Source organism: Rhipicephalus microplus, chromosome 10 (assembly GCF_043290135.1).
Source record: "Rhipicephalus microplus isolate Deutch F79 chromosome 10, USDA_Rmic, whole genome shotgun sequence".
NCBI lineage: Eukaryota > Metazoa > Arthropoda > Arachnida > Ixodida > Ixodidae > Rhipicephalus > Rhipicephalus microplus.
In genome coordinates, this window is record NC_134709.1 from 45067011 (window position 1) to 45094430 (window position 27420).

Here is a 27420-nt window from a genome sequence, read left to right on the forward strand (position 1 = left end):
GCTTGGATGATTAGCAAGGTAACGACGCCACGGCACATGTTTCCCTGACCATGCAAAGTCCACACATTAGCCCCGCATTTCGGTAAATGCGAGTAACTGTGCCCATAATTTGTCTAAAGCTGCCAACGTACACGAAACGAACAAGAAGCATGAGCCTCGTAGGGCGGATGTTCGTTTTGCGAAGCGACGGGCGCTTAAAAAGCTTCGGGGACACCTTCACACTTCGGCTAAGCCGACCACACCGCCAGCTGACCAAGCACAGAGCCACTAAATGAAACGACGACACACCTGCTCAGGTGGTTTAACTGTCGCTGACTCTTCCGCATCGGCTTCCGCCTTTTGCAAACGCTTCAGGGTGAGCCTCGCCTGTCAAGAAAAGCGAAGGTTAGAAAAGCGAGACAGCTCTGAGACGCGCGCGACACAGCCGCGCCGACCGTGCCTAGCAAAGAGCCGGGACAAAGCACTTACCGAAAGACGCGTGGACGCACCGTAGAACGTCGTCGCCGTGGTCATCTTCAGCTTGAACTCAACTGCCACAGGTGATAAAACAACTCAAACTTTCCACAGACATGTGCGCACACTACGCGCGCGCTATTCCGACATGCTGCGACTTGCCGCCAACTTTCTGTTGAGCGCCGCGAGCGCGCGAAAACGCCAGGTATTGATCATGTGACTTCTCGTAAGCCCCACATAATGAGTAAATTCCTCACTTTCTTTACTCGTTGTGTTCATTTCTGTATTTTATGCGCTCTGCACAGTATTCGTCAAGCATGACACGCTTGTTTACAGCAATTTTTGTTGATTCGATTTCCTAACACACGGCCTCTGTGATTGCACAACTAAGCGCGATCAAAACCACTGAGGCCACGCGTATTGTTCAGCGTTTCGTCGTCAAAAGTCGCCACCAACGCGTCAACACAAAAACATGGCGGTGGGCGTGTGTGGATCTTGTAAGGTGGCCGCGTGCTGATGATCTCGAGACGCACGGTTTTTCATCGGCGATCTACCCAACACGTGGCAGACTTTCTTCCGCTTAGTCTCGCGCGCACGCTCGTAGACGAGCGCGGCGATCATGGATCAGAGGGATCAGTTGCTCGCGCTAAAGGTCATGCGCCTGACGCGGCCCGCTCTGTTCACGACGTTGCCAGTCGTGTGCGACTCCCGGGACATACCGGGCAGCATGTGGATGCAGGAGCTGAAGCAAGACCTGGGAGCTCCGCTGGGTCTCGAGCTCTTCGGCGCCGGCAGCTTCCTGATGCTTCCGCAGAGCTTCGGCAACATCTACCTGGGCGAGACGTTTTCCTGTTACATGAGCGTACACAACGATAGCCAGACCACCGTGCGCGACGTGTCGGTCAGGGCCGAGCTGCAGACCGACTCGCAGAAGGTGTTGCTCGCAGGGCGCGCCGACGGTGCCGTAGCGGCCGCCGAGCTGGCCCCCAACAGCAGCATCGACGAAGTGATCCACCACGAAGTGAAGGACATCAACACGCACATACTGGTCTGCACCGTCAACTACACGACGCAGGCCGGGGAGAAACTGCACTTCCGCAAGTTCTTCAAGTTCCAGGTCAGAACTGTTGCGAGTGTTTTCCATCTCTGTGGTTATGCGTCTGTGCCACGTATGCAACTCGGCGATGAGTTGACATGCATGTTACGAATATAGCGAATTACCCGATACAACGAAATTGGTCATTCGATAACGAGGCATATTTAAAGCAAGAAACGAAGCATACGAGGTAGTTCTGTTTGACAGCGCGAAAGAGCGTGTTCATACAATGTGCAGCGACACTGCATTCTTTACTGTTGCCTAGATAAAACAGATTTGTATGAAGCAAGCTGCTTGATGGCACCAATCATTATATATGAATGTGCCAGTTAAAGGTGTAATCCTGTTGTTCATAGCCCAACAATGCACTCTTTTCATTTATTTGTTTTAACTGCAGTGTGCCTGAGCGAGGTACAGTCGGACAGAACTAGTGGCACTACTTGTGGGAGCGTATCTTTTGTTGATATGTATAACTCCATTTGTTCTTGCTCAAGAGAGTGCTTATCACCAGCCTGGCTGTCTGCTCCAGAGCAAAGGCCTGACCCATGTTTTTTTTTTATTATTAACCCAGTCCTGTGCATGCTCCAGCCACATTAGGCCCACAAACTACATCTGCCCATCTAACTTTCAGCCTCCACCTCATGCACTTGCCTAATCTGGTGTTATTCTTAATGGCCAGCATTCTCGCTATGTGCCCTGCTCATAACAGAAAGCACTACATGACTTAAGTTGGGATTCCTTAAATCTGTTTGCTGCTCCAGGGCCGCATTCTCAGTCACGATTTTAAATGATGGGTGTGCTGCCTTCTGGTTTATCTAGTGAACACTTACTAGAATCATGCAAGTTGTTGAGCAAACAGCACCATCACAGTTATCTATCCCACACTGCAGAAATTTGCCTTTTTCAATGCTGTCCTTGATTGCAGCGTTGAGGCACCTTGCCAGTAACAGCCATTTAATCCATGTGTTTTGGCACAAGCCTTTCCTGAATATGTTCAAAAGCATGTGAAACTGTTTAATAGGCCGATGTTCTAGTGCTGTACATTGTGCAAAGCAGCTAAATGTCTTAATGAGGTTGTTTAGACAATATCTTCATGATATGTGATATTTGTTCTAAGGATATAACTAAATACTGATATCAGCTATAAGCATTTTTATTCGCCTCTTTAAATCTGTGCTTATTATATTCAGTTTCAGTTGTTCTAATTCATAATTCTCGCTTGCACTCCTAAGGCGCGTGTTTGACAAGTCATTTGTTATCATCACACCTTCGATTGAGGAAGCATTCTTCATGATGTGACACTAAAAGACCTGGCACTGAGATTATGAACAATGGTCACCTACCTTGTTTGTGAATATTAAGATGAAGACCTATCGAGCATTTATCCACAGCTCACGAAATGGAATTGCCATATGCATCCATAGTGCACTCAATATGCAGCTTTTATTATCATGTCTCCTGAAAAAGTCATTTATGACCGTGTGCTGACCCATGTAGGTCAAGCATATGCAGGAAAATCGAGGGCGACTGCTAAGCAATGTTTGTGTACATTCTAGACTGGACTATAATCCGAAATGTCCTCCTGATCATTTGTTGCTTGTTTATATTTGCACAGCTGGAGATGAATGGCGGAACATCGTAAGGATTGTGCTTTTTATTTTTTTACGCTTTACCAGACAACGGTGCTTTAGCATGAAGTGTAACTGTTGTCCCAGGTATACAAGCCACTTGACGTCAAGACGAAGTTCTATAACGCCGAGTCCGACGAGGTCTACCTTGAGGCGCAGCTGCAGAACATCACCTCTTCACCGATATGCCTCGAGAAAGTGGCACTCGAGCCATCCCCGTATTTCAACGTCTGCCAGCTGAACACGTGCGGAGACAGCCAGAGTGTGTTCGGTCTCGTCAACTTCCTGAACCCACACGACACGCGGCAGTACCTGTTCAGTCTCTCGCCCCGGATGCCGTCCTCAGAGACGAGCGAGCCGGTGGCACAGCCCGAGAAGCGTCGCAGTGGTGTCACCAGCATCGGCAAGCTCGACATCGTCTGGCGTTCGGCCATGGGTGAGAGAGGGCGTCTGCAGACATCACAGCTGGAGCGTATAGCGCCCGGCTATGAAGACATTAAGCTCACAATCGAGTCAGCTCCGAGCACGGTGAACCTCGAGGAACCATTTGAGATCGCCTGCTCGGTGATGAACACGTGTCAGAGGACGATGGACCTGGTGCTCGCGCTCGAGAACTTGCCGTCTTCTGGTCTGCTCTGGCAGGGCATGTCAGGTCAGAGCCTCGGCAAGCTGGAACCCCAGGCGACCGTTCGCATCACGCTCGAGGCGGTGCCGTTCCGGACGGGGCTTCAGAGCATCTCGGGCATCAAGTTGTCAGACGCTTACCTCAAGCAGACGTACGATTACGACGAGATAGCATGTGTGCTCGTATGTGCCAATGGAACAACAGTTTCGTGTTGACGGCGGTTTGTGTTTATTTCGCTGTTTCGGAAACCCTGGTGTCGCCGAATGGCGTCATTGCACGGACAAACTGCTGTGTGGAAGCTTTGTTGCCATTTTTTGCAGACTTGTGCGCACTTGCGAGGCTATGAAATGGTTTGTATTTGTTACGTGTCATTAAAGAATATTATAAATGCTGAACGATTTGATTCACTGGTACATATTTTTGTGGTCTTTTTTTTTATACAGCGATCTTTCACCACGTGGAATAAAAGATAGAAATAAAACAACTCGCAATGTAGAGTTCTGGTTTTATTGGCTAGAGATATAAGCATGCTTGTAAGACTGGCCGACAAACTTTCGAACTACACATATATCTCTCTTTTCAAACAGTAAATCTCATCTGTATTGAACGGAATGTATCACAAGAATGTACACAAACATGGGTGTAGGAGAAAAAACAAACGCCTTCCCCACTGCATTGGCAGCGAGGTCCGTGCCCATCTGAGTAAATTAAAGGTGGCTTAGCTTCGTACAGTCAGAGACGAAAGTTTGTGGACCACAGTAGTTGACAAAGGATTCCTCTTTTCTGCAGCCTTAAGCCGACCAAGTACGGTCTAAACACTGTGCGCACCAAGAATTAGTTTTTGTAAATTATGAGCTGTTTCAGTGTTCTTAAGCAACCTATGATCGGCAAACTTCCATACACAAATGCACAAGCACCGACTGAAGGGAGCTGCGAGAAAAGAAATAAAACGCATTTTGAGAGTAATCACTGTCGAGTGTGTTGCTGTTGACAGCAGCAATGTTGCATGTCCTGAACCGTGGCACTGCTGTAAAAACAAATTCTAAATAAAAAGTAAAAACATGAAACAATACTGTGGTGGTGCCACTTTAATTGACTGAACTTTGGAGTGCACTAGGTATTTGTGCTGAGACTACCAGAGTGCTTGCTTACCTTGGCTTAATCACTTAGATGCCGAGTTTTTCGTGCTGTGCGTGTCTTGAAATTTAGTTTTTTTTCTTCAACAATTGTTAAACTGTTTACCCGAAACTTTTTCTTACTCATGCTACACTCAGAAGTTCAGTTGAAATGTAACATAATCGCAAGCTACACATCAAGCAGTGCAAAAAAGAAGTTTCACTTCATTTCTGACAATTATTACCACTGAGCTCTATTTTTTTTTTTTGTTGTAACAGGAATCCTAGACAGTGTTAGCACTCAGGGACGGCCAACAACCATCGCTGTAGTACCAAGTTCATTCCCATTCATGCCTGCTGGAATCTCAAATCAACACCTAATCATTTGTGAGGTGACATGACATTCACGTGCGTTCAGTGCCCTTTTTACTGTACCCAGTTAACACTGGTCTGATTGCGTGGTTTGTAACATGCACTAAAGCCGAGACATTGCTTAGGTTAAAGGATGTGACAGCGTATAAAACTCTTCAATTCCTCCTAGACAGGTCTAAAAAAAAATGTTTAATTGTGTAACAGTTTTGAGCATCAGAATAAAATACAGCAAGGATCTTGTTTTATCTCCCTCTAGTTTTCTAAACAAGGCAGAAGTTTTTCGCAAAGGCTGGCTTTCGGAATTAGTTACAGACTTCAAGCTTCAATGCTTTTTGTGAAACTGTGATAGCAACAAACAAAAAATGACACTGTGTGACCGGTACTTTTGCTATCATGTACACCTGCAGTTCAATATCTGCTGGCGAGCACAAATCTACGGCCCATGTGGTAAAATTCAGCAGAGCAGTACTCAGCCGGCATTTTGAAGATCAATTCCAATAGAAAGAGAAAACAACAGTACTTCTTCATGGCCCGTGGGTGCTGAACACAACTACCTCAAGACATAACATTTTGTTGCACGTTTTCGTAGCTACAAGGAGCACGCATTTTAAGCCTCTTGCAGCCTTTGCATGCACCAGCTTTTGATGATGGCGTGAAGCAACGCCCCATCACACGAAAATGAGAGACGCCACTGTAGCAAACGTGGCCGCCTGACACAGCAAACCAACCTGTCGTCTCGCAAAAGCAACATTGCTCGCTCTAATATTGGGGGGGGGGGGGGGGGGGGATGAAGGGAGGGGGGCACGGATGTATGGGCGTGGAAGATATGAACAATGACAGAAGAAGAGAAACACGAGTGCCAACTTTCTGATCACAGAGCCGGAATGATTGCAGTGACCCAAGTTTACAGCCGCTACGACCAGTGAAGCCATTAGGCTCTTTGTCAAGGGCGCTACCTTTGAGCTGGAACTTGCACAAGCCCATCAAGCTGAAAAAATAAAAACAAAGGTGCCTCTAGGCAACAAGCTCTTGACTGGTCGGTCGAGAAACGCGGTCTCTCGGGGACGTTTTTTTTTTCTTTTTTTTTTTGTCTCGGGGAATGATTGAAGACTCAGTCGGCACCCACGATGCCTTCCTCGCCAGCGTTCGGAATGGGTGGGTGCATCACTTTCTTTGTGATGCCTGGGCTGGTGCTCAGGTAGGGGAAGCCGTTGACCATCACGCCATGCGTCGGCGTGTTCAGGGGCGACGGGAACGGGGAGTTGGTGGGTGACGGCGTCGTCGGGTCAGATCGGGGTGACAAGTGGCCTCCACTGCGGAGCGACTTGAGCGCCGAGTGGATCCGGAAGTGCACCAGGGACTCGAGCAGGTAGTCATGGTAGTTGTTCCTGCACAGAAGGTGGCATCAAAATACAGGCCAGTTCCCCATCTGTGCATGTTCAAGTTCTAAAGACAACACATTGTAAAGAATGTGTTATGCATTTTTGTTCTCAAGTAACACTTCTGGGTATATCCCCATTAGATGCGAATTATGATCCACTGTCTGCAAACGTGTCAAATTTACATAGCATGATTCCAAGGCACTCAGTATTGCATTCCAAGAAAGAAAATGAAGGAATGTCTTGTTTTGTGTGAATTTCAGTAATTCATGGTAATTATTACGTAATTAAGTATATAATTATTATTTATTCAGTCAGCATTAATTTTTGCATCAGAATAATGAAATATTAGGCCCAAGTGCAAGCACAGTTTGCACGTTGCATTTATTTCAAGCAAAGTAACAAAAAAATACTCTTGACGTGGGTCCTTTAACACAGCACGTCAACTGGTCGTTCGACATGTTAATGTCACCAGCAAAGTGATCCTCTGCAGCATTACGCAGCATAAAGAAGCTGAATGACCAGTATTAATTCGCTCGGAAAGCCTTCACGAATGTGCACATTGCGTTTCAAGTCGTTTGAATAAACACACGGTGCACGATGTGTCTCTAAATTTGATCTGTACAATTGTACACGCTGCCGCTGAAAGGGATATTACCATGTTTATATTCTCATGTGTCACCGAGAAAAATAAACTATTTTTTTTATCATTACTAAATACATTTATGCCATGAGCACCTTTCCCTGCAATGCCAAAAGACCATAGAGGTAAATTGAAATGATTGATACATTTGCAACAGTAGTTTTGTACACTTGTAGTGTTGCACTTTCAAAAGTACTATATACACTTGACTAAGGGCCATGCTCGATTAAGAGCTGCTTCCCCCAACTTGGCTGTCCAAATTTTGAAGAAAAAGAAGAAACAATAGGGTCTTTAGAATCACATATCTATGTATTTTCTAGTAAAGGAACACACCACCTAATACATGCATATTGATGTTGCCCCTCAGATATGCGTATATCTTGCTTTTTGATCTTCAATGTTCACAAATACGAATGCAGCCACCAGTTCAAGATGACTGGGCATTCAGCAAGTGCTTAAAATTTGGTCTGGTGGCTGAATTGTGACAGACATGCAGAGGCAGCCAGACAGACCAAAATTTTTATGTTCAAGTATCTCCAGAAAGACCATCTTTTTTAGAAGTCATCCCAACACATCGTTGTCGCATCTCGCGTACCACACATTATGATGAAGACATCTAGCGAGGATGGCCACAGCTGGATGCCAGATATATCGCATCATTAGGTATATATGACACGATGAAATAGTTTTTTCCCATACGTGGATCGATAATTGAACAAATATTTCGCACTTCCGTGGAAGGGCCGCACGTCATCAAAATCGCGGCAAAAAATTGAGGTCCCTACATGAGTATAGCTCAGACCCAGCAAGGCACGCAAGACAACAAAATTATTTTATTAAACAGGATCATTTTGTTTCTTTGTCTGTGCTTTCAATAAGGTGTCTATTTGGGCAAACTGGTATGACTTGATGTGTGTTTCACGGGCTTTTCACCATATAATTGACTGCTTGTTTCGAAATAAAACATTGTTATAATTATAAGTCAATGTTACATTATAAGTCTCAACCCTCTTCTCTGTCCTTGTCTTGTGTACTTTTGCTTCCTATGATGCACTTTCAAAAACACAGCCCTACCAGTAAGCAACTACAACTCGCCCAAAAAGCCACACTTAATTACTGCCGATTGGCTCTTTCCCTGGTCATCAGTAATTTCATCAGTTGTTACCAGTGCAGATGCCACCTGAAAACAGCAAGTTCTCTTTTTTCACCTGGCCTGGTCCAGCCATTCCTTGGCCTTGGTATACTGTTGCTGCTGCATAGACAAGAAGCCCAGCTCGGCAGCGGCGAAAGGCAGCAGGTACGTGTCCTCCAGGATCTGGTCCTGACTGTGAGGTACGAAGTTGAAGGCATATCAGTCGTGCCATCCATACAATGGTCTTCAAAAAATACATGAACAGCGGTTGTGTCGCTGAGCAGACATCTCGACAAGTGAACCTATCTTCTTCAAGGCTAGAACCGATTTCCTCAGGGCTACACTTGGCGACAACTTTGCTTGGCACTGAAGCGATGACTGTGGAGCCAAATAGTGTGCACCCTACAACCTCCTCAAATTCCACGCTCACTTGCTCCGCCACAGTACGCACATCGAAGCCCGTGATAGCCGAACAGGTTGCAATTGCGCTGGCTATGCTAGATAGTCACAGAGAGTCAATATACAGCTACTCCAAGGCGGCTATCAAAGCCTACGAAACCGGGATGGTAGCCCCTCAGGCCCTCCGCATTCTCCAAAGCGTCAAGAGTATCACGCCCCATTCTCTCACTTGGTTTCCCACTCACCTGGGGTCGATTGAGGGCTCTACCTCTAACCCGAACAAGGGCGCACACGAGGGCGCGCGAGGACTCGCTGACCGCGCCGCCTCCACAGTCCCTCTGCCTCGCTGGGAACCCTTACTTACGTTCAACGAAATAACAAAGCACTTCTATCTGTCAAGAAGGGTATTCCCTCTCCCACACCCGGCCTTGTGCAGGGTGCAGGCAGTCACCCTAAGACTATAGCAAGCCAGTGCATATCCTAACCCTGCGGTTCTTCACGCCATCTACCCTGAACGGTATCCAAGTGCGGATTGCCCCGCTTGTGGACTGTTAGCCACATTCAATCATGCGTTGTGGGAATGTGAAGCCATCGGCCCCACCCTCAGGGAGGACAGGTGGGCTGCGCTCTTACGCAGCCCCGAACTTAAAGATCAAACCCTGGCCGTCCAGAGTGCCCGTGAACGGGCCGCCAAGCTCGGCTTGACGGTCCCAACATGGGATTAGCCGGGTGGCGCGGGGTCGCCCCTGCGTCTTCTCAGGACAAAAATAAAGTTTTAATCAATCAATCAATCAGTGAATGTAGTTCCACAATTTTTTTAACATAGAACGTACAAACGTTCCTTCTTTAGTTTCCACATGGAGCTATTCAAGACAAAATGCAGCTCACACCGGCAAGACAGTTATATACTTATTTAGCTTTACAGCGTTTTTGGACGTGCGAGAAAGCCCCGCCCTTTCTACGAGTACGCTCAAACAGTAAGTGGCGTCTGCATCTACATGAAACACTGATGGTGCACCCCTGTCACTTTCCGCAGCGCTACGACACGAGAGCCTATTTGGACTACTTTGTGTAGGGCTACATGTGCAGAAGCTTCGCCTCCGTAGCTTTGCCTTCAATGCCAAGAAAAGTTTTCACTGTACTCTCTTGCTTCATACTCTCTCCTCCATCTTAACAAAAAAAATATACCAACCCCTCTTTATGGATTTTTTCATTGCAAGCTTCTATCTTTCTTTTCCAGCCGTCTTTTGGATATGCGATGGCCTTGTAACATGATCCAATGGTGCGGTCATTTTTTAGAAACACACCGCTGCCAATGCTGCCAAAGAACACTGTATAGACACGTGGCAAGAGTTTTTGAGATTCGACTATAGTGCCAGTGTCTAGCGAGTACAAGCAGCGAAATTGAGCCCGAGAGTGAATTTTTTTAGTAGCAATCATGCATATTTACAACAGTCCAAAAGGGATTATTACTGAACTCAAGCAGCTCTGTTGAAGACGTGCATAAAGGGGTAACACTGGAGCACGTCAATGTGTTCTGCAAATGTCTAGATTTCTTCATATTCCTACGGCCAATGCTGAAAGGGCAAATAAGAGCTGCGTTACCCCTTTGGTCAGAAATGGGTGTCTATCGTCTACACCTTTGAATAAGGCACAAGCTTCTAGACAAATCCATGTCTTTCAAACCAAGGTAACAGACAAAAGTAACGGATTGGTAGAAATATTGCCAGTTTTTCTGAATTCAATAGGTCCCGAACCATTCCCTCTTTAATTTTTGTATTGAAGGCACTAGCAATGCATCTGTCAGTGAATGACGGAAAATGCACATCTCTTCCAGTCAGGCTAAATGTTTTCTCACCACACATGCTTCAGCAAATTGGTAAAAGTTTCTGATGAAGCAAAAAGACACACATATTATTATTTGACACACAGAGCAATCTATTCTCAAGGTTTTCATGCTCGCAGCACCTAAACATGTCACGAAAAAAAAAAACATGATTCATAACCATGTTCTTAGTATGTTTGCACACACGTGTGCCAGAACTTTCCATTCGTGTGTAACTCAAACCCCGCTATATCGAACGCGGATATAACGAAATATTGATTATAGCAAAGTAAATGAAAAAACTGTCTTGCAATAGATGTAGTGTTAACAATACCCCTTTATAACAGATTTTTGATTGTAAGAAACTTGGTTTCGAGTAAAATGCAATTTTGTTATAATGATGTTTGAGTGCACAAACATTATCCATTCTTTCTGTTAGGTGCAAAGTTACTGCAATATTACTAAGATCATGAATTTATTCTCCGCTAACACTGATTTCCATTTTATTTTCATGTTTGCACAGTTGTGCAATACGTAGTGTCCATTGAACACATTGTACTTGGAACTGCCACTACACTTTGTATACTATTTTGTCCTCTCCTTCCCTTTGAATGCTATACATAGTGTTGAAGCAGCGGCCTTGTGTGTTGTGTAGGCAGTCTTGGTGCATGAGCATGGACTGCTGGTACAGTAACAAAACTACCTCCCGGTATGCATAACTGTGCCGGACTAACCTGGTGTACATACTACATACCCTTGTAGCGTAGCACTAGCGGCGCCCAGCCGGCTAGAAAAAAAGATGACAAGCGCTGGTGGATCATGGCGCTTAGAACATTTGCATGCTTATGGCTGGACGCCACGGCCGCCGCTCTATTCTGGCAGCTCGCTTACTGCATGTCTCGCTCTTTCATTCAACCAGTGACGACGGCACATCTGCGTTGGACGCCATTCCGTCGCTACACTCTCAACAGTTGCCAAGTAGCAATCATGTAACCTACTAGGTGTACGGCAAGTGCGTGGGCAATAAGGACATAACATAGGTAAAGATAATGATACAGTGCAGCTCAAAGCGGAGCTGTTACAAGCGAGCTGAAACGATTTTCTTATTACAGAAGTATCCACAACATGAAGATTGTCAAGCACGTGATGGCTGAAAGGCTTTACTTACTACTTGAAAACTTCGAGGAAGCATTCCTCAGACTGCAAGGGGTGGCCCATGTAGCGCATGCACACGCCCTTCAGCAGCATCGCGAGGCAGTAGTCGTCGACGTACCTCTCGTTCATCTCTGCAACGAGACGTACATGTCACGTTTTAGTCCTTCAAGCACGCATTGACAAGCGTAAGCCAAGACACTACGTGACCGACCTTTCTCCCTGGAAACCGTTGGCAGACAGTTTTCGATGAGTCCCAAGATCTGGAGCAGGAGCTTCTCGTTGCGCCCGATCATGGGGAAGCTGTTCCACATGTACATGATTTCCTGAAAGGAAGATGGAACTCTCCTGCTTGTTTATTCAAGAAAAAGCCTATCTTTGTTTGCTTTGCAGTGTCATCAAAGTGCAACTAAACATCACTAAGTGCAATAGAGCGCGACAGCTAAAACACGAACTGAAAAGCAAGACGTTAGGGGACCTGGGTGGTTCCAGTTTTCAGAAACTTCTTCCTGACTACGCTGAGGTGTGATGAAAAAGAAATGCCTAGACTCCAAAAAGTCCATCCTTTCTGAAAACACGCATGCACAATACAAAAAAATGTTTACACATTTGTCAGAATCAGAAGCTCCCACAAAAGCAAATTTTCATGCTCTTATTCTTATGTAAAGTTCATCAATCGTTAGTTTGAACTTTTTCTGAGCTACTGATAACAAGCAGAGAACAGACGTGCAGTTCATAATGAATTTGGCATTATTTGACTGGTTTATGGGGGAATTTTCGTCTGGAATATGTAGGAACATCACCATCGCGTCCAGCCAACCTTGAAGATGCGGCAGCGTAGCTCTAATCATGGGAAGGGTTAGAATGGGTTTCATCTGACTGGATGTGGCTGCCACTACCACTTTGCTTCGCCCTTGTGCCTATAAAACAGCGACGATGGCACGGCCTTGTTGGCCGCCATCATGTTTCCCTGCTCAACAAATTCTTGCTTTTCACTTTGTGCTTCACCCATGTGGTGGTCCAAGAATGTGAGAGCACAATTAGTGAAGAATTGATGCACAAGGCATGCAATGAGCCCAGAAAGAAGATGGACGATTACTGCCAAAGGAGAATTGTCGAGGACAGATAGGCATGACACATCACAAAGTTATTATGTTCAGACCTATCATCATCCAATGCCATAATAGCTTTGCTACACCAGTCATTACTATAGGCATGCATTCGTACATGTGCACATCAGCTTTGAAATTAACTTTGTCAGATCTAATGGTTCATTGCACCTCTTAATTTGTTATGACAAGTTGTGACAGTATTTATGTGTCCAGGATAGATTGCAAGACAGAGCAGTCAGGGCTCCAGTCAGTGTTACCTAATTTGCAGGTACTGTTCGAGAAATGGTCACGCAAGCTTTGCACAAAGAGTTTGAGATGAAGTGGAATCGCACTCGAATTAATTGCGATCCACTGTAGAAGTATGCTTATACCTTGTTTCTAGCGGTACTGCGAGGGACACCAGTACAAGCTCTCAATAGAATGCTGCACAGGCTCCTTTGTGCATGTGTGTCAATGTTCATTTTCCTCTGGCACACAATCTACTGCAGAGCAATCTTTCCTAGCACGTTAGCTTACCACGACAGGTAGAGTGAGCCGCTGGCCATTGTCGAAGAACTTTTGAGACTTCTTTACCACAAACTTTTCGATGGGGATGGATTTGCCAGCAATTTTCTGCTTGAGCCCTGGAACTTGCCTGGAAGGAAAAAAGAAAAGGTCATGGAGCCAAACATTTGATTCTATATAGAGAATCAGCCACACTGAAAAAAAAAAAGTAATTATGAAGTTTGAGTTACGTCACGTAAGGCTTGGAACAGCGAAGCTGGGCGATTCTGAAGTCAAGGGGTTGCTTCTTGGTTGTCGCTAGGTTTTAGCTATGTTGTCTCTAGGCTGGTTCTCAGTGCAGAGAAGTCGGAGTTAAACCGCACAGAGTCAAAGAGACAACACGGATGTCCGAACTACATAGACAGAAACTTGCGCTGCATACGAAAGTTCGCACCCTCCACAGATCCACGTGCACATGATCCTTCGCATCGAACTTTCATCGCTCTGGGGTCCTTTCGTTGCCGCTGTTGCCTTTCTTGTTCCCTAGCATTCTCTCACAGCACGTACCGCTGAAGCATTCAATACAGACACCCTCGTGAATCAGAAACGTGCGACCAGGTTGTTTATCACACGCTTAATCCCGGTGGTTTATTAGAGCTTTTCCCAGTTACTGGTTGCGTCTGTATAGAAACCTTAATTGGGATTTGCTGACCGTCTGAATTCCTTAATATTTGGTGGACCGGCGCTGAGTCGCTTGATTTGCCCAATTTCTGTGGCATGCTTGTTTCTTTGTACAAACTAAAGTTTTTACGTTCAGCCTAAACAACCTTGCTGTTAAAATAGATGACAAATGCAGGTGATGCCTAACCATTGTAATGCAGTGTCATAACCATCAGTATTTATCTTGCTCTCAAGATGCCCCAAATGGGTTGCGACATAAGAAGAGAGAATTCTCAAGCATTTTGTCCAAGGCTCGAGGTCATGGCCAAAATGAAGTTCTCAGCCAAATGCAGTTCTCAGCCGTAGCTACCGTAAATTGATGGCGAAAAATTCCAAGAATGCATGAGTGCATAGATTTACATACATATATAAGGGAATCTCAGATGGTCAAAATTAACTCAATATCGTGGCTTTTGCAAGCAGCACTGCACAATGTAAGCTAAATGAAACTGATCTGCAGTATCCAGTAGCGAATCAGCGAAGACTTACGTGAGGAGGTTGGAAATCTCTTCCATGAGTTCTGTACTTCCCTCTCTGTACTTGGCATACAGGCAAGAAGCCTGGATGTAGACGTAGGTAGCCTTGGACCACCGACAACCCTTGCGCAGGATGTCGGCAGTCTCGATAGCTCGGTCCCAGTCGCACCTGAAGCTGTTTACGTTTTCCCATTTGAAGAAATGCCATTAAATCACTGCTAACAGCAGATGCACAGGCACAGCAGCACAAGATCAAGCGCGTTCCCTTCCTCAAAACAAAGAGCCTGGCCTTATTTCTTTTTCGCCAAATAGAATGCGACTGACTTCCAACATTGCACAATTGACAAGCACCCATGTTTCTGGGAACACTAATGATTGTAAATGTAATATGTGTTGTCTGCAACGTCTATTTCAACATCTATCTTGGTGATATAAAATACTATGATGTCTGGTGTAGTGTACCAGAGGGGTGACATTTTCCGGACACCGGATGCGGTCAGTTTCAATTTCACCCTTGAAATTATAAGGTGAATATCTCGAATTACATGCAACTTCTGTCACTTCTGGAACAAAAAGATATATCATAAATTATCACATATTGCAACTTTCTGGTACATATAAGCAACTGCACTCAAGTCAACAATTAAAATTTTAATTCACTATTTCAGTTAATGAGTAATGTTAACGTCTTTTTTGCAGCTGGAAAATGTCTCCGCCTCGACATAGAGTTCATGTTTGAGAACGACAGAAACTTGACTGTCAGAATCTTTATTTTAAAAAACTGTATTGTATAAAAAAAACATACTGTATTACTAAAATTATTTGCTAAAACTTATACACGATGTAACACCATATCAATGCATAAATCTTTGCATATGTTACATCTCATATTGACAAATGCTCAAAATGGATTTTTCACAATTTCAATCAGTTCTGAAATTCTAAAACATTTGACGTTCCGTAAGTTTTGGTGGATGGCTTAAATGACCAATTTCTGTTGTGTGGTAGCATTAATGGTGTGCAAGTTGAGTTGTTCAAGTAACCGATTACTTGAGAAAATCCGACCCTTTAAAAATTATGCTACTTGTAGCACAGAGAAATGCAGCAAGAATATGCAAGGACTTACCAATGGCACCAAAGCAGTTCCCAGTAGCAAATATAATGGAAAGGAATCCACTCATTCTGCGCTTCGATTGCTTCATAATACTGGTTTATTGCCTGTAAAAAAATGAAAAAAACACGATAATTTAAATTGTCTCATTGTCAGTTCTTCACGGACAGAATGTCTGCTAATGTTCACGCGTGAAGCCTTCTTTTCCAAGCTGAGATTTTTCACATTAGTACTTTCAAAGTATTTCACTAATGTTGGAACAAATGCACTAACATAGCTAAATAAGTAAACACTCTACATCTTGATGAAGCAAATGACAACAAAAACAAATTTTAAAAGGAATGTGGTTTTGCTTGGATTCCAAGAAGCCTCTAATTGTTCAGTAGAGATGAGGAGGTTACTTTTCTTTAGCATGTCATTATTCATGCCAGCGCACATCAAAAATCATGAGTAAAAGGTTGACTGAACTTTTCTGACAGCTCTTCTACATGACTTTTCAGTGTACTAAATCCCAGTCTCTGTGACTCATTTCTTTCGTCCTTTCATTTCTTAAGCAGAAAATTATCTGCATTTTCACTTGCGAGATGTTTTGAAGTACCTGAACATCAGAAAGGAGCGATTGACTCACATTTTCTATCTGGCCCTTCACCTGATGCATCCGTGCATTGAAAAACAAACTGAGTACGCCCTGAAAAAACAGGAAAGGCATACAGTAATAGTCAATGCAATTAATGTACAAATACTTAAATACTGCACAGAAGTAGAACCTTGCAGTGGTACTTGAGTGAACCATACAGGTTCAAGAAAAATGTGGTCTCCTAAACTTACCTTTGGATATTTACTTAGCAGGCCCTTCACTAGCCTTTCCGAAAGTTCTAGATCTCCGTCGCCAAGTCCTGAAGAGAATAAGTGAAAAGTGAGTCCTTGGTGTTCGAAAAATCTGGACGCTCAAAGAAAGTTTGTTTTCAGTAATACTTTAGCAGTACTTGCATGAGGCACGAATAATGCGCTGCCCTCAGTGGACGGAGCGATGATTTGACATTTACGACAGATGTTCGAGTCACGCTCACACTTCTCATTTCTCGGGATTACAAAATATATTGATGGACGTGGAAGTAGTCTCAATGCTTTAATGTATGATACTCTAAGAATTAATTAATTTGAAATTTTTGGCACTTCCTTCAATGACAGCTGCTCAGAATGATTTCTACTTGCTTTGTAGTCATCAATAGGTAGCCCGCTTGACATTGTGGTCGTTGACTAAGAGTACACTTCCTGTAAACTTTTTTGTAGAGGCCCAAACAAATAAAAGCTATATCAAGCAAGGTAAGGACTGTATGACAGATGTAGTAGTGTATCCCACCTGACATGTGGTGCATTTAACCACGAGACTGCACAATGATATAAAAAACACTGAGCTGCATGGAAAGAATCTCTATGATAATCCATATGTATCGTTTGTTTCCTAGTGTACCATTTTTTCCATTAGGAAACTGTACAATAGCACCTATTGTTGATGGACTCAGTATCAGGGTGGGAATAATAATGAAAGAGCCCACCTTCATCCTCCAAAACTGTCACCAGGATCTCCCTGCTGAAGAGTTGCTTTCCATAGCAAAAATTTATCCATGTGCAATCTTCTATAAACCATTTTTTATACCACATAGGTATCGGTCTGCAGCATAAGATCTCATCGTTTCAAGCCTCGCGTGAAATTAAAATCAGCTTCGAGCCTTTCTTCTTCAGAAGCTTCCTAACGATACCTTGTTTAACAAGTACACTCCCAGGCCTGTCACCATGTTGTTTAAGACACCACTTTTGGCATGAAGGATTGCCAGTGCATCATGACTCAATAGCCAACTAACGACTTATCAGAGTCTGCCAAACAGACGGTGCTAGCTAGCATTTGCGTGAGCATGTTGCAGAAAATTTGGGTTTGACGTGACTGACATTCGTACATGTCACGAACGAAGCCTATCACAACAATCAAGCTTTTAGGGGCGAAGATCTTTAGGGTCTCGGCTTTTTGGCACGTCATGTTGTTGTCACGGTCCATCATAAACGGGTGTGCACCATAAAAATTGTCTAAATCTCACTAACTGCCACCAGCCCATACTATGCGTATTATGTGTTAAAAGTTCCTCGTCACTGACTAAAACATAACGTTTAGCTTAGAGCGATGTCAGAATCCCCGTACAAATTCACCAGACGCTCAATTTTCTTATCTAAAACCAGAGACACAATCGTACATCTCTACGGTACAACAATCTATTTGAAATGGCTCTTCTTAAAGGAGGCCAGCAAATTGAACATGCATTAGTGAACAGGTGGCAAGTAAAGCAATAAAGAGTAAAAAATTTGCTATCGGAAACACCAATAAACACTGCTTGTTTCACCCCTCCCTAGGTTTAACGATAGTGGAGGTGAAACACCCTTCCAGTTTCACAGTTAGAAATTTTTTGAAGCAGCGTCAGCTTCGACACTAAAATAACTTCACTGTATCCAACATTTACTGCAGGCACAACTCTGCACATGTGTATGGCAGTGAAAAACATTCGATACTTACTCTGTAGTATCCAATAATCCAATCCAATATTCGGTATTAAGGTCTGACTACAGTAAAGACCCTGGCAGTGTATTTTCTAGCTGATCACAGGAAAATTAGTACGCAAGTAATGAGGAAACATAACAGCAAAGAGAGGATAGAAGAGGCCATTAATCTTGCACTAGAATAGAAAAAAAGAAAAAAAACATGAGAGCATGTAGTCTGGGTTCCAGTGAAATTGTTGCAGCACAACATTGACTTCTCCATGTATATTGGGGGCTTGACTAGTGATTTGCTTTGTAGGTGACAAGTTCAAACTTTCTCTCTACTGCAGCTGTCTTAAAATGGCATGAGATTTCCAAATGGAATGGTCTTAAGAAATAAAGCATGCGCAAAAAGAAAACAAAGCAGCTTTGCATTAGTGGTGCCAAGCCTGACGAAAGCGCAGAGCTCAACGGTCTTTTTTGTTTTTCTTTGACTTTCTCTTTCTCTCTTCCACTCTTCCTTTCTTTTTCTTTCTCCTCTCGGTTCTTGCTATGTCTCTCTTCTCTCTTCTTACTTTTATTTATTTCTCTCTCTCTCTCCTTTTCTCTATTTTGTCGCTTCCTTGCTATTTCTAATTTTCTCTTTCTTCCACCACTCTCCTTCCTTTTTGCTAACTTCTTTTTTCTTTTTCTCTCCTTAGTTGATTCTCTTTCGTTCTTTCTTTCTTTATCTTGCTGCCTTTTTTTTTTTACTCTATTCCTATTTTTTTCGTTCATTTATGCCAGGATTTTCTCTCTATCACCCCCCTTTTTTCCCTCCTTCTAGCCTTCATTTCTCTCTCTCATCCACTTGCTATGCTCTACTAAACAAGGCTTTGCTGTGGTTTGCTAGCGTGCCCGGATATCTGAGTGGCCGCAACGATTGCCTTCAGATCGTGCCCACGCGTGTTTGAACTTCACTTCCGGGGGAAAACTTTTTCACCACGAATTCTTCCGTCTCTCCTTCGTTCCATGTATTTCTTTCCCTCTCTTTATCTCTTTCTTTCTCACTCGCTATGCTCGTTGTGCTGCCCACCAAAGTAATCGCGTACCACTCCGGCCGAAACGATGCACACATTCTGGGAGCGAAGCAGACGAGGTCGAAAAGAGTGCGTGCCGGTTCATGATAATTATCATTTCTGTTCACTTATCGAGAGCCGATGGCGTGCTTAAACTGTTCCGCTGTTTAAACATTGCACACCCCTTACCCAGGATATAGAGGACGAACGTGTGATACGCCACAAGCACAATACTGCACAGAGGCCCACGGAGGTAGTCTTGCATCATGCAGCCATCTTCTAGTTCTCGCAACCCCAGCACCTGAAATTTTAAAGCCATCAGCATTACGAAACTTAGGGCGCTGCCGCTGCTTATACTGGCAAGTTCCCATAATGAATGCACATGAAAATTGGGAACTGTCGAATGCAGATTAATTAAATAATCAAATATGTATTTGCACAGTGCTGGGTAGTGAGAGAGCAACACAGTGAGAAAACAGAGTGTAAAGACAACACATGAAAAGAAATCGTTTCTTTCTTTCTTGAACACAGCAACCTCAAAAAGAGTTTTGCATAGATTCCAGTACACTTGACAGACTTCTTGGTACTTTAGCAATATAAAACAGTGGTGTGCAGCACTTCCTCTACTTGTATTTTTTTAGTTTAATGCCCCACATATTTAAATATATTCCACTGGTACAGACAAGAAACAATAAAGGATGTCAACTGTCTTGATCGATTCTGTATTCGTTCCAAAAGGTAACTGTTCTTAAAATCTTCCTGCCTGTATAAAGAATAATAGTCCATCTTTTTTAAAAGATTATAAACTGATAAAGTGAGATCAATGCACATTTGTAATGCCCTAGACCCTCACCTTGTTTCCGGAGAATCCTATGAATTCCAGGAGCTTCAAGATTCGCGATGGAAGTTGAGAGATCAGCTGCGATAGTCCGGCGACAACCATGTTAGCTAGCAAGTCAACGAATCACCTCTGAAATAAGTTACAGGTACGACGTGCGAGATAAAGCGATCTCACCAGGTTAAATGCGCCAACGCCCAAGTGGACACCGCTCTCAAAGTGTTCCTTTTCCTTCGAACTCTCCCAGTTCCTTGTTGCCAGCATTTGCATGCATTCTCTGCAAGCAAGAGGGAAGCACACCTATGCCTATTAGTCACACAAAAGGAACCTTAATGGCAGATTCTTGATGAAAACCAACAATTTCATTAAGAGTATGTAAAAAAAAAGGAAGGATCCCTCAGAATTCTTCTTAATAACTTATTATTACATTGCAGTCACCCCACTCTAGATAAACTGTTTCATGAAAATAAACGACTTCATATTATACACTCTAAGTGAACGTCCAGCAATTTTTCAGAACTACTAAAACATAATTATTGTCACATTGCACTTGTATTTATTGTGTAGTTCCACTGTGTAATATTGCTGTGTTCTTTTCTCCTGTGTTATTGTTCTTTTGCGCAGCACCAGTCTAAGAAAACCATTCGTTGGTCCATCAGCATGGACGGTAAGTGCTTCTAGCTACAATTCCACATCAATCAATCATTCAATCAATCAATCAATTACTGTAATGTAAGGCCTAGTCAAGCTTGCACAGCTGTCAATCAACCAACTATTAAAGAAATCTTACATCAAGTGTGGGTGATATTACAGTTGTACCACATTATACATTTACATAATGCAATGCAGTAATTATGTTTTGGTAGTTGCCAACAATTGCTGAAAATTAATCACAATAAAGTGAAACCACGAGGTAGCACTCCATCTTAACTTGATGCATGCAATAAAAACTTATTTGCCTTCATTAAACAGTTCCTGCAGAGTGTCACAACTTCATCGTAACAATGAACGACTGAAGGAAATTTCGAAGGCTACTTTGTTCGTTAGACACAAACTTAATGAAAATGTTGATATAATTAAAGTGTCATACAACATAACAAGTTACTCATGACGAAGTTCCTTCCCAGGCCTGCTTTTAAACGAGGATCAATCAAACAGTTGATGCAAAGCAATGTCATTCGTTACAATAAGACTCTTGTAAGTGATCACACTTTTTTTATTCAGCAAACAACTGTGAAATCAATGTACGCTACTCAAAGAATGAAAGAAAAGAAGAAAGAAAGAAAGAAAGAAGGGAAGGAAGACCTTACTGCGACTTTGTGACATATTTTAAAGTTATGGTGAGGCATGACTACATTATACACGATGAATATAATATCAGTCTTCTGCGCAGTTATGTGGAAAATGTACTTTACATACGAAATATTTTCGCCGCTCTGAACGCGATAGCTTTCGAGGCATAAACATGAAGGTGAAAAAAAAAAAGAGAAAAAAAGTGTGCACGATGCGCGCCGAATCAGCAACGAAGGAAGATATTCAAAACTCGCAATAAACGGGCGCAAAGCGAGTTATTTGTCATTCTAGGAGGTAAAATCTGAAGCGGCAAGGCAGGCAGCGGTGGTTGTCACCGCGCGTGAAATACGGCCGCGCAAATGCCGCCGGCCGGAAACGAAACGCTCATCGCTACCCGCAAAGCAACTAAAAGCGTGCTTTGCCGCGCTATCACATTTCATGCGGCGAAGCCGAACTACAGCACAAGCTGCTGTTCATGTACGCGGTTTTGCGCTTTTGCCTGCGTAAGTGATTCGCAGGACCGAGGCTTGCTTTTTCGAGAGTCTGCGACGCAGTTATATCAATATTCCAACGCTTCGGAAAACTATAACGGCATCCGTTAAATTTAATGTGTTTCTCTTCCCCGCTGTTGGCGATTCGCCAGCGGGTATTCCCGGTTAACTCTTATCGCATGCTACACCGTTTTGCGCATTGAAGCGTGAACCTATTCATCCCGGCAGTGGCTTCTATTGCACACTTTGTCACTCTGAATAAAAAAATAAGAAAATAAAAGGCCTATCGACCGCTTTATTAAAGACTCCTTTTACCTTTATCGACCACCAATCTATAACAGCAGTTTGTATCGGCGAGTACTAACCAAGGGCGCTGCCAGGAAGGAACGGGGGAGGGGGTGGGGGACTATATTAAAATTTTAGCCCCCGCCCCCCTTTTTTTTATTCCCGTAACACTGTAATGCTCACCCTGCTCACCCCATAGCAATGTGACATGACACTGGCGAAAAAGGTCACGGATTGGTGGAAAGGCTTCAACAACGCCAGCTTCAACGACACTGACGACTGCGTTGTTTGTGTCTTTTTACAAGTACGCGTTCTCGTTCGTCACTACCATGTTACGTAGTTACAACCAACAAGCCTATTTTGTACAGGGGCGCCCTTGCCCCTACTAAAGGTCCTTTGACAGGGACATTTAGTAGCAGCTCCTCCTTAAGGGCCAAATCCCAGCTCCGCCCCCGGTGCTAACAATATACTCGTTTGATGTAGAGAATGAATGAATGAATGAATGAATGAATGAATGAATGAATCAATCAATCAATCAATCAATGTGCAGCTCGATAGAAGCGTAAGCCTCACTTGTAAGACTGGTAACAAGACCGGATCTTGAGTCCTCCCTTGATGAAGGTCACCAGGCTCTGATCCTCGACGAACGTCAAAATGGCGTTCTCCAGAAGGCACTCGGCGTAGCACAGCTCCGCGTGGATTTCCTCTGCAAGGGAGAGTCAACGTCGTTACGCTGTCGTTCGGAGACACAAAACGTCACGACTCCTACGACCACTCACGCATGGTGTAAGTGTTGTAGTCCGGCCGGAGCAGCATCCGCGCCACGGCCGAGGTTCTGCGGCGCATCCGGTTGCACACGTCGACGCCCTGCCGGATCGCTTCCTGTGCACTCTTGATGTCACTCTGCGGGCGCACACCGAGCGTCTCGGGTCACTCATTACCCCCGTCACCAGTCAACGAAAAGTTCGTCACCCGGTTACTATTTTTTTTTAGAATGGCAGGAGCGCCGAACCATACTCTTGTTTCTTTTCCAAGCACTTCTCATCAAGAAGTTATTTCCGCTTTTTCTAATAATCGGGGAAAAGTCTTCCCAAAACACACGAAATCACTGGTTCTGGATCAAGTTTAAGGATGTACCTTTTTCGCGAGATCCCAACCTCTGTTGATGAATATTCTAGCCCTCCCCTCCCTCACGCAATACTCCTACTCAGGAGCCTGCGAGGTCTCTGTAAATAAATAAATAAATAAATAAATAAATAAATAAATAAAGTTCGGAGTTTATATTTTATACACATATGATATGTGACCAGAAAAATGAGGGACAATTAGCTGCCCAAATAAAAAAAATAACTCAATGAATTCAGTGAAAGAGCAAAAAGCTTGGTTGTGAGCAGCTGGGAGCAGTGCGGCACCTGGCGGAACAGACCTCAACCTCGCGCTTCCTTTCACGCGGCCTCAGTGATCCGCTTCGGCAGAGCGTCGAAACGCAAAGTTAACTCGGGAAGCACGCCAGGGAACCCAAACGCCGACGCGCGAGTGCCACTATAACGAACAACTAAGTCAAGCCTCCAGAACGGACTGCATGAAACCAGTTCACTGCACCCGCGTAATACGTTTTCCGGGTTACTATACTACGCATTCTGGCGGGCTGATGAAAATCGAAGCATTTTACACTGCATTAAACGAAAGACAAAGTGATCGTACCATGTCTATGGTGAGCACCGCCTGCATGAACATTATGGTGGACTGCCCCAGTGCATGGTACATGCTTTCGTGGGCCCTGTATAAGCACAGAGAAAAAGCGGTTCAAACAGTTACATTTAGAACCTTTTGAGCAAGCGATAGTGTACACTGCAGCAGCAACAGTGACAAACTAAAAAAAAAAGAGATAAATACCAGAGGTCGGCATCCTACGCCCCGCAATGCAGCATTATGCGGCCCACGGCACGAGGTCAAAACGCCAACCCTCCCCTTAACTAACCAATGAATGCCTATCGACTAACCAATCAACACATACACGACATTCTAAGTCTGTCGTTGAGCAAGTGAGTAGTTTCGGTGTAGATATGTGCGAGTTGGCCAAGTGTCACGATTCATTACGAAAATTCGCATTGATAACTTTTGTTCCGCTTTTAGCCGGCATTTATACATTGCAATTCGGTGACATGAGTGCTGAAGCTAAACACTATTTCTGTTCCAGTTTTGTACAGGGTTTGTATCAATTCGCCGATTTTTTTTTTTCGACTGCCTGCAACCTCCTCCCCCCCCCCCCTCCTGCCAATTAGCTGCGCGGCACCTTTGCAGTGTCGGCTCCATACCATTAGGCCTCCACCCGAAAAGGTTGCAGACTCCTGGTATATACCATACGCACTATCGCTATAGGAAAAATAACACTCATTGCGCAGTGAGATATTAGCAGCATGTGGCCCTATACGACTTCAGATGAAAATCGCGAGCAGGGAGTAACAAGTCTAACGACTGCACGATCACAACACAAGCCGGCAAAACTAACTGCATTCATGCGCACGACAGAAACAGCTAATCCGTGCTGATCGGCTCGATGTTTCTCGCTAAAGCGACTTGCACGTGCGGTCGGCAAGCGTTGACCCCCTCTACGAAGCACTCGCTTCGGGAGAACCCAATATAAACTTTGCGGCGAAATTTTCTGAAACAAGTGTACACCAGTAAGCTTCGCAAACACCTCTTCAGCCGAGCTCTAATTCTATGTGTCATTTAGAAGCAACTTAACTGAAAAGTAATATATAAAGCTGTTAAAAAAGTTTCCTGCAAAAAATTCTTGCATAATTTCACTAACATTGTTTACGGGTAAATCTGTTCATACTTCATTAGAAAGCGTGGAACAAATTAAAGCGAGACCGGCACCTCAGGGGCACAAAACACGTCCTTTCTTGCGCTGCCGCTGTCCTGGGAGTGTGCTATATACGACGTTCCATAACTTGGACAGTCTATTACAGCGCGCGGTAACGAGATAGCGCTCTAGAGATGGCGGAATGACACAATGCAGTCGTCACCGTCGGCTATACAATGCTCCATTCAATGAGCATGCACGCATTGATTTGACAGTCCACATGACAGACTTACAAAATACCGCCACTGGTCTTGGTTAAATTTGTTTCGAGTTCTCTATATGGTATGCTAAAGCACAGTATAAACGCGCCGCTCACTTGGGCTTCATGCGCTTAAGCGCTTCGCCGAACTGGTTGCTGAGCAGCAAGTCGAGGGCTCGGGTCGCCTCTTCCGCTGCTCGCTCCACGTTGACGGTGTCCGCAGGCCGCGTCTCAATCCTGGATGAAAAAAAAAAAGAATCGTGGAGGCACAACCCAAGGTGGGCAGTTAAACAAACAGACCACGGCATATAGTTTCTGTTTCTTTTATTAAAGGCGTGTATCGCAACAGCAGAGGTTGCAGAAACGTCCTGGGCCTGAAAGCTCACCTATACTGACAGCTTCCATGTGACGTCACGGGCGCAGCTTCTTTACAGACGGAAATGTTTTATACCGGGACCAGCAAACGATTCAGCAACGTCGCTTCCGTCACGGAAATGACGTCAGCAAAACGCGAGCAAACAAATCCTAAAGAAAAAAATTCAAGTGCAGAGGTACTACGACGTGGCGACTACTATGACGTCAGAGCAATCCACCTATTAAGGAGGGAAATGTTACGTTGGTCCACGTTGTGGGTGCGCCACGATTTAACATGTTCAAAAATGTTTGTAGGTTTATGGTCTCACCTTTCCTCAACCTAGAAAGTTACGCGTGCTCCAACTAGTTTCTTAAAATCCCTATTGACCTGAGAAGGCGCTTGTACACAACGCGCGACTGATACAGCGTAGCGACTGTTTCTGTCTCTCTGTGTACATATATGTATAATAAAGCGACAGTTCTCTAAGACGCCAACGAGACTAACAAATAAAGTAAAAAACAACCATAGATGGAGGAGTGGCGAGGAACATCCAACAGATTTCTGACCTGATCGCGCTGCCAAAACAGATTGTATAGAATGGTTTACGGAACAAAAACTATTTCCAAAAGCAGATACTTCTTTTCGGTCTGCCGTTGGCTTCGGTATTTCGGCAACGTTTGTTTGTCTCGGCCTACCTGAGAACCTGTGAAACAAGCACGATTATTTGTCCTCAGATTTGTAGATACAAACTCGACAGCTGTTTTATGAAATGAACATTCCATTGGACACTAAAAAACTCACAGGGTCCCTATGCATTCACCAGAGACAACCCGAAAGCCATCCTTTTTCTCACAGTCGATATACTGATACTTTCCCGCAACCATTCGAAAGCTTTCTTCATCTAATGTGACTGATTGATATGCAGGGTTTAACGTTCCAAAGCCACCATATGATTATGAGAGACGCCGTAGTGGAGGGCTCCGGAAATTTCGACCATCTGGGGTTCTTTAACATGCACCCAAATCTGAACACACGGGCCTACAACATTTCCGCCTCCTTCGGAAATGCAGCCGCCGCAGCCGGGATTCGATCTCGCGACCTGCGGGTCAGCAGCCGATCTGCATCTAGTGTGCATCTTGTATAATAGCAAACGTAGCATACCAACATGACACTGAGGACCTCTTCAGGCAGTGCAACATCCCCCCTACATTTTCGCTCTACAACGGTTTCCTACATCGCGTATGGCACTACAATATAAATTCAGAAAATAGTGTATTTAACGAAATAGCCCGTCTACATAAAAACACAGCAACGTATACCACCCGTCACAGAGAAGTATGGTCTATACCCAAATCACGAACAAATTATGGCATGCAAATGTTAAATTCAAATTACCGAGATGACTTAATTCCCTTGAAAACGCTGGCTTTAATACATCAAACATAAGGCAAACTAAATTAGCTTCACTTATTCAGTAACTCTCCTATTTTATTTTTTTTTGTTCTTCCTAGAATTTAGCACTGCATTTGTGACGAGTGTGCTTGAGCATGTAATCATTTCACATTGTCCGAAAAAGGTGGTTTCGTCGCGCGCACCTATATTTATGTGCTATACATTATATTGTATTTTTTCTTGTGTTTTGTTCTTGTATTGTGTAACTGTTACTCAATGATGATGTAATCCTGGATGTTAACGTTACGTTTGCTGGTTACTTTTTCCACCTTTACTAGATGCGGCGGGGCCAACAGCTCTTCAAGCTGCCTAGAGCAGCTTTTTTCTTGG

At 44.1% G+C, this 27420-nt stretch overlaps 3 protein-coding genes across 4 annotated transcripts in view; 1 reads left to right on the forward strand and 2 right to left on the reverse strand.

Moving 5' to 3' along the window:
- The window catches only part of LOC119181732 (WD repeat-containing protein 76-like), a 30013-nt gene extending 29373 nt beyond the window's left edge, over positions 1–640 (reverse strand). Inside the window, exons 1-2 of the mRNA XM_075875591.1 lie at positions 469–640; positions 289–366 (exon numbers count right to left, since the gene is read on the reverse strand). Of these exons, the coding sequence (XP_075731706.1) occupies positions 289–366; positions 469–513 (123 nt within the window). The 5' untranslated portion in view covers positions 514–640. The remainder of the gene's footprint in view (positions 1–288; positions 367–468) is intronic.
- Positions 641–932: 292 nt separating this feature from the next.
- LOC119181392 (trafficking protein particle complex subunit 13) lies at positions 933–4197 on the forward strand. Its single transcript, XM_037432620.2, has 2 exons — positions 933–1570; positions 3265–4197. The coding sequence occupies exons 1-2, from the start codon at positions 1073–1075 to the stop codon at positions 4015–4017; spliced, it is 1251 nt and encodes a 416-aa protein (XP_037288517.1). The 5' UTR covers positions 933–1072; the 3' UTR covers positions 4018–4197.
- Positions 4198–6174: 1977 nt separating this feature from the next.
- LOC119181391 (tetratricopeptide repeat protein 39B) overlaps positions 6175–27420 on the reverse strand; it is a 139451-nt gene continuing 118205 nt past the window's right edge. For both annotated transcript variants that reach the window (XM_037432618.2, XM_037432619.2), the window contains exons 3-18: positions 25401–25520; positions 23920–23995; positions 22995–23118; positions 22789–22921; positions 20324–20423; positions 20162–20227; positions 19498–19609; positions 16550–16617; positions 16350–16409; positions 15737–15828; positions 14624–14785; positions 13448–13565; positions 12034–12145; positions 11836–11953; positions 8520–8636; positions 6175–6677 (exon numbers count right to left, since the gene is read on the reverse strand). In XM_037432618.2, coding sequence (XP_037288515.2) covers positions 6401–6677; positions 8520–8636; positions 11836–11953; positions 12034–12145; positions 13448–13565; positions 14624–14785; positions 15737–15828; positions 16350–16409; positions 16550–16617; positions 19498–19609; positions 20162–20227; positions 20324–20423; positions 22789–22921; positions 22995–23118; positions 23920–23995; positions 25401–25520 — 1855 coding nt within the window. In that variant the 3' untranslated portion in view covers positions 6175–6400. The remainder of the gene's footprint in view (positions 6678–8519; positions 8637–11835; positions 11954–12033; positions 12146–13447; positions 13566–14623; positions 14786–15736; positions 15829–16349; positions 16410–16549; positions 16618–19497; positions 19610–20161; positions 20228–20323; positions 20424–22788; positions 22922–22994; positions 23119–23919; positions 23996–25400; positions 25521–27420) is intronic.

What these genes read in the sequence shown, in the direction of transcription:
- LOC119181392 (XM_037432620.2), top strand. Translation starts at nt 1,073, where the DNA reads ATGGATCAGAGGGATCAGTTGCTCGCGCTAAAGGTCATGCGCCTGACG. An exon ending in GCAAGTTCTTCAAGTTCCAG is followed by an intron (nt 1,571 to 3,264) that starts GTCAGAACTGTT and finishes CTGTTGTCCCAG; the next exon opens with GTATACAAGCCACTTGACGT.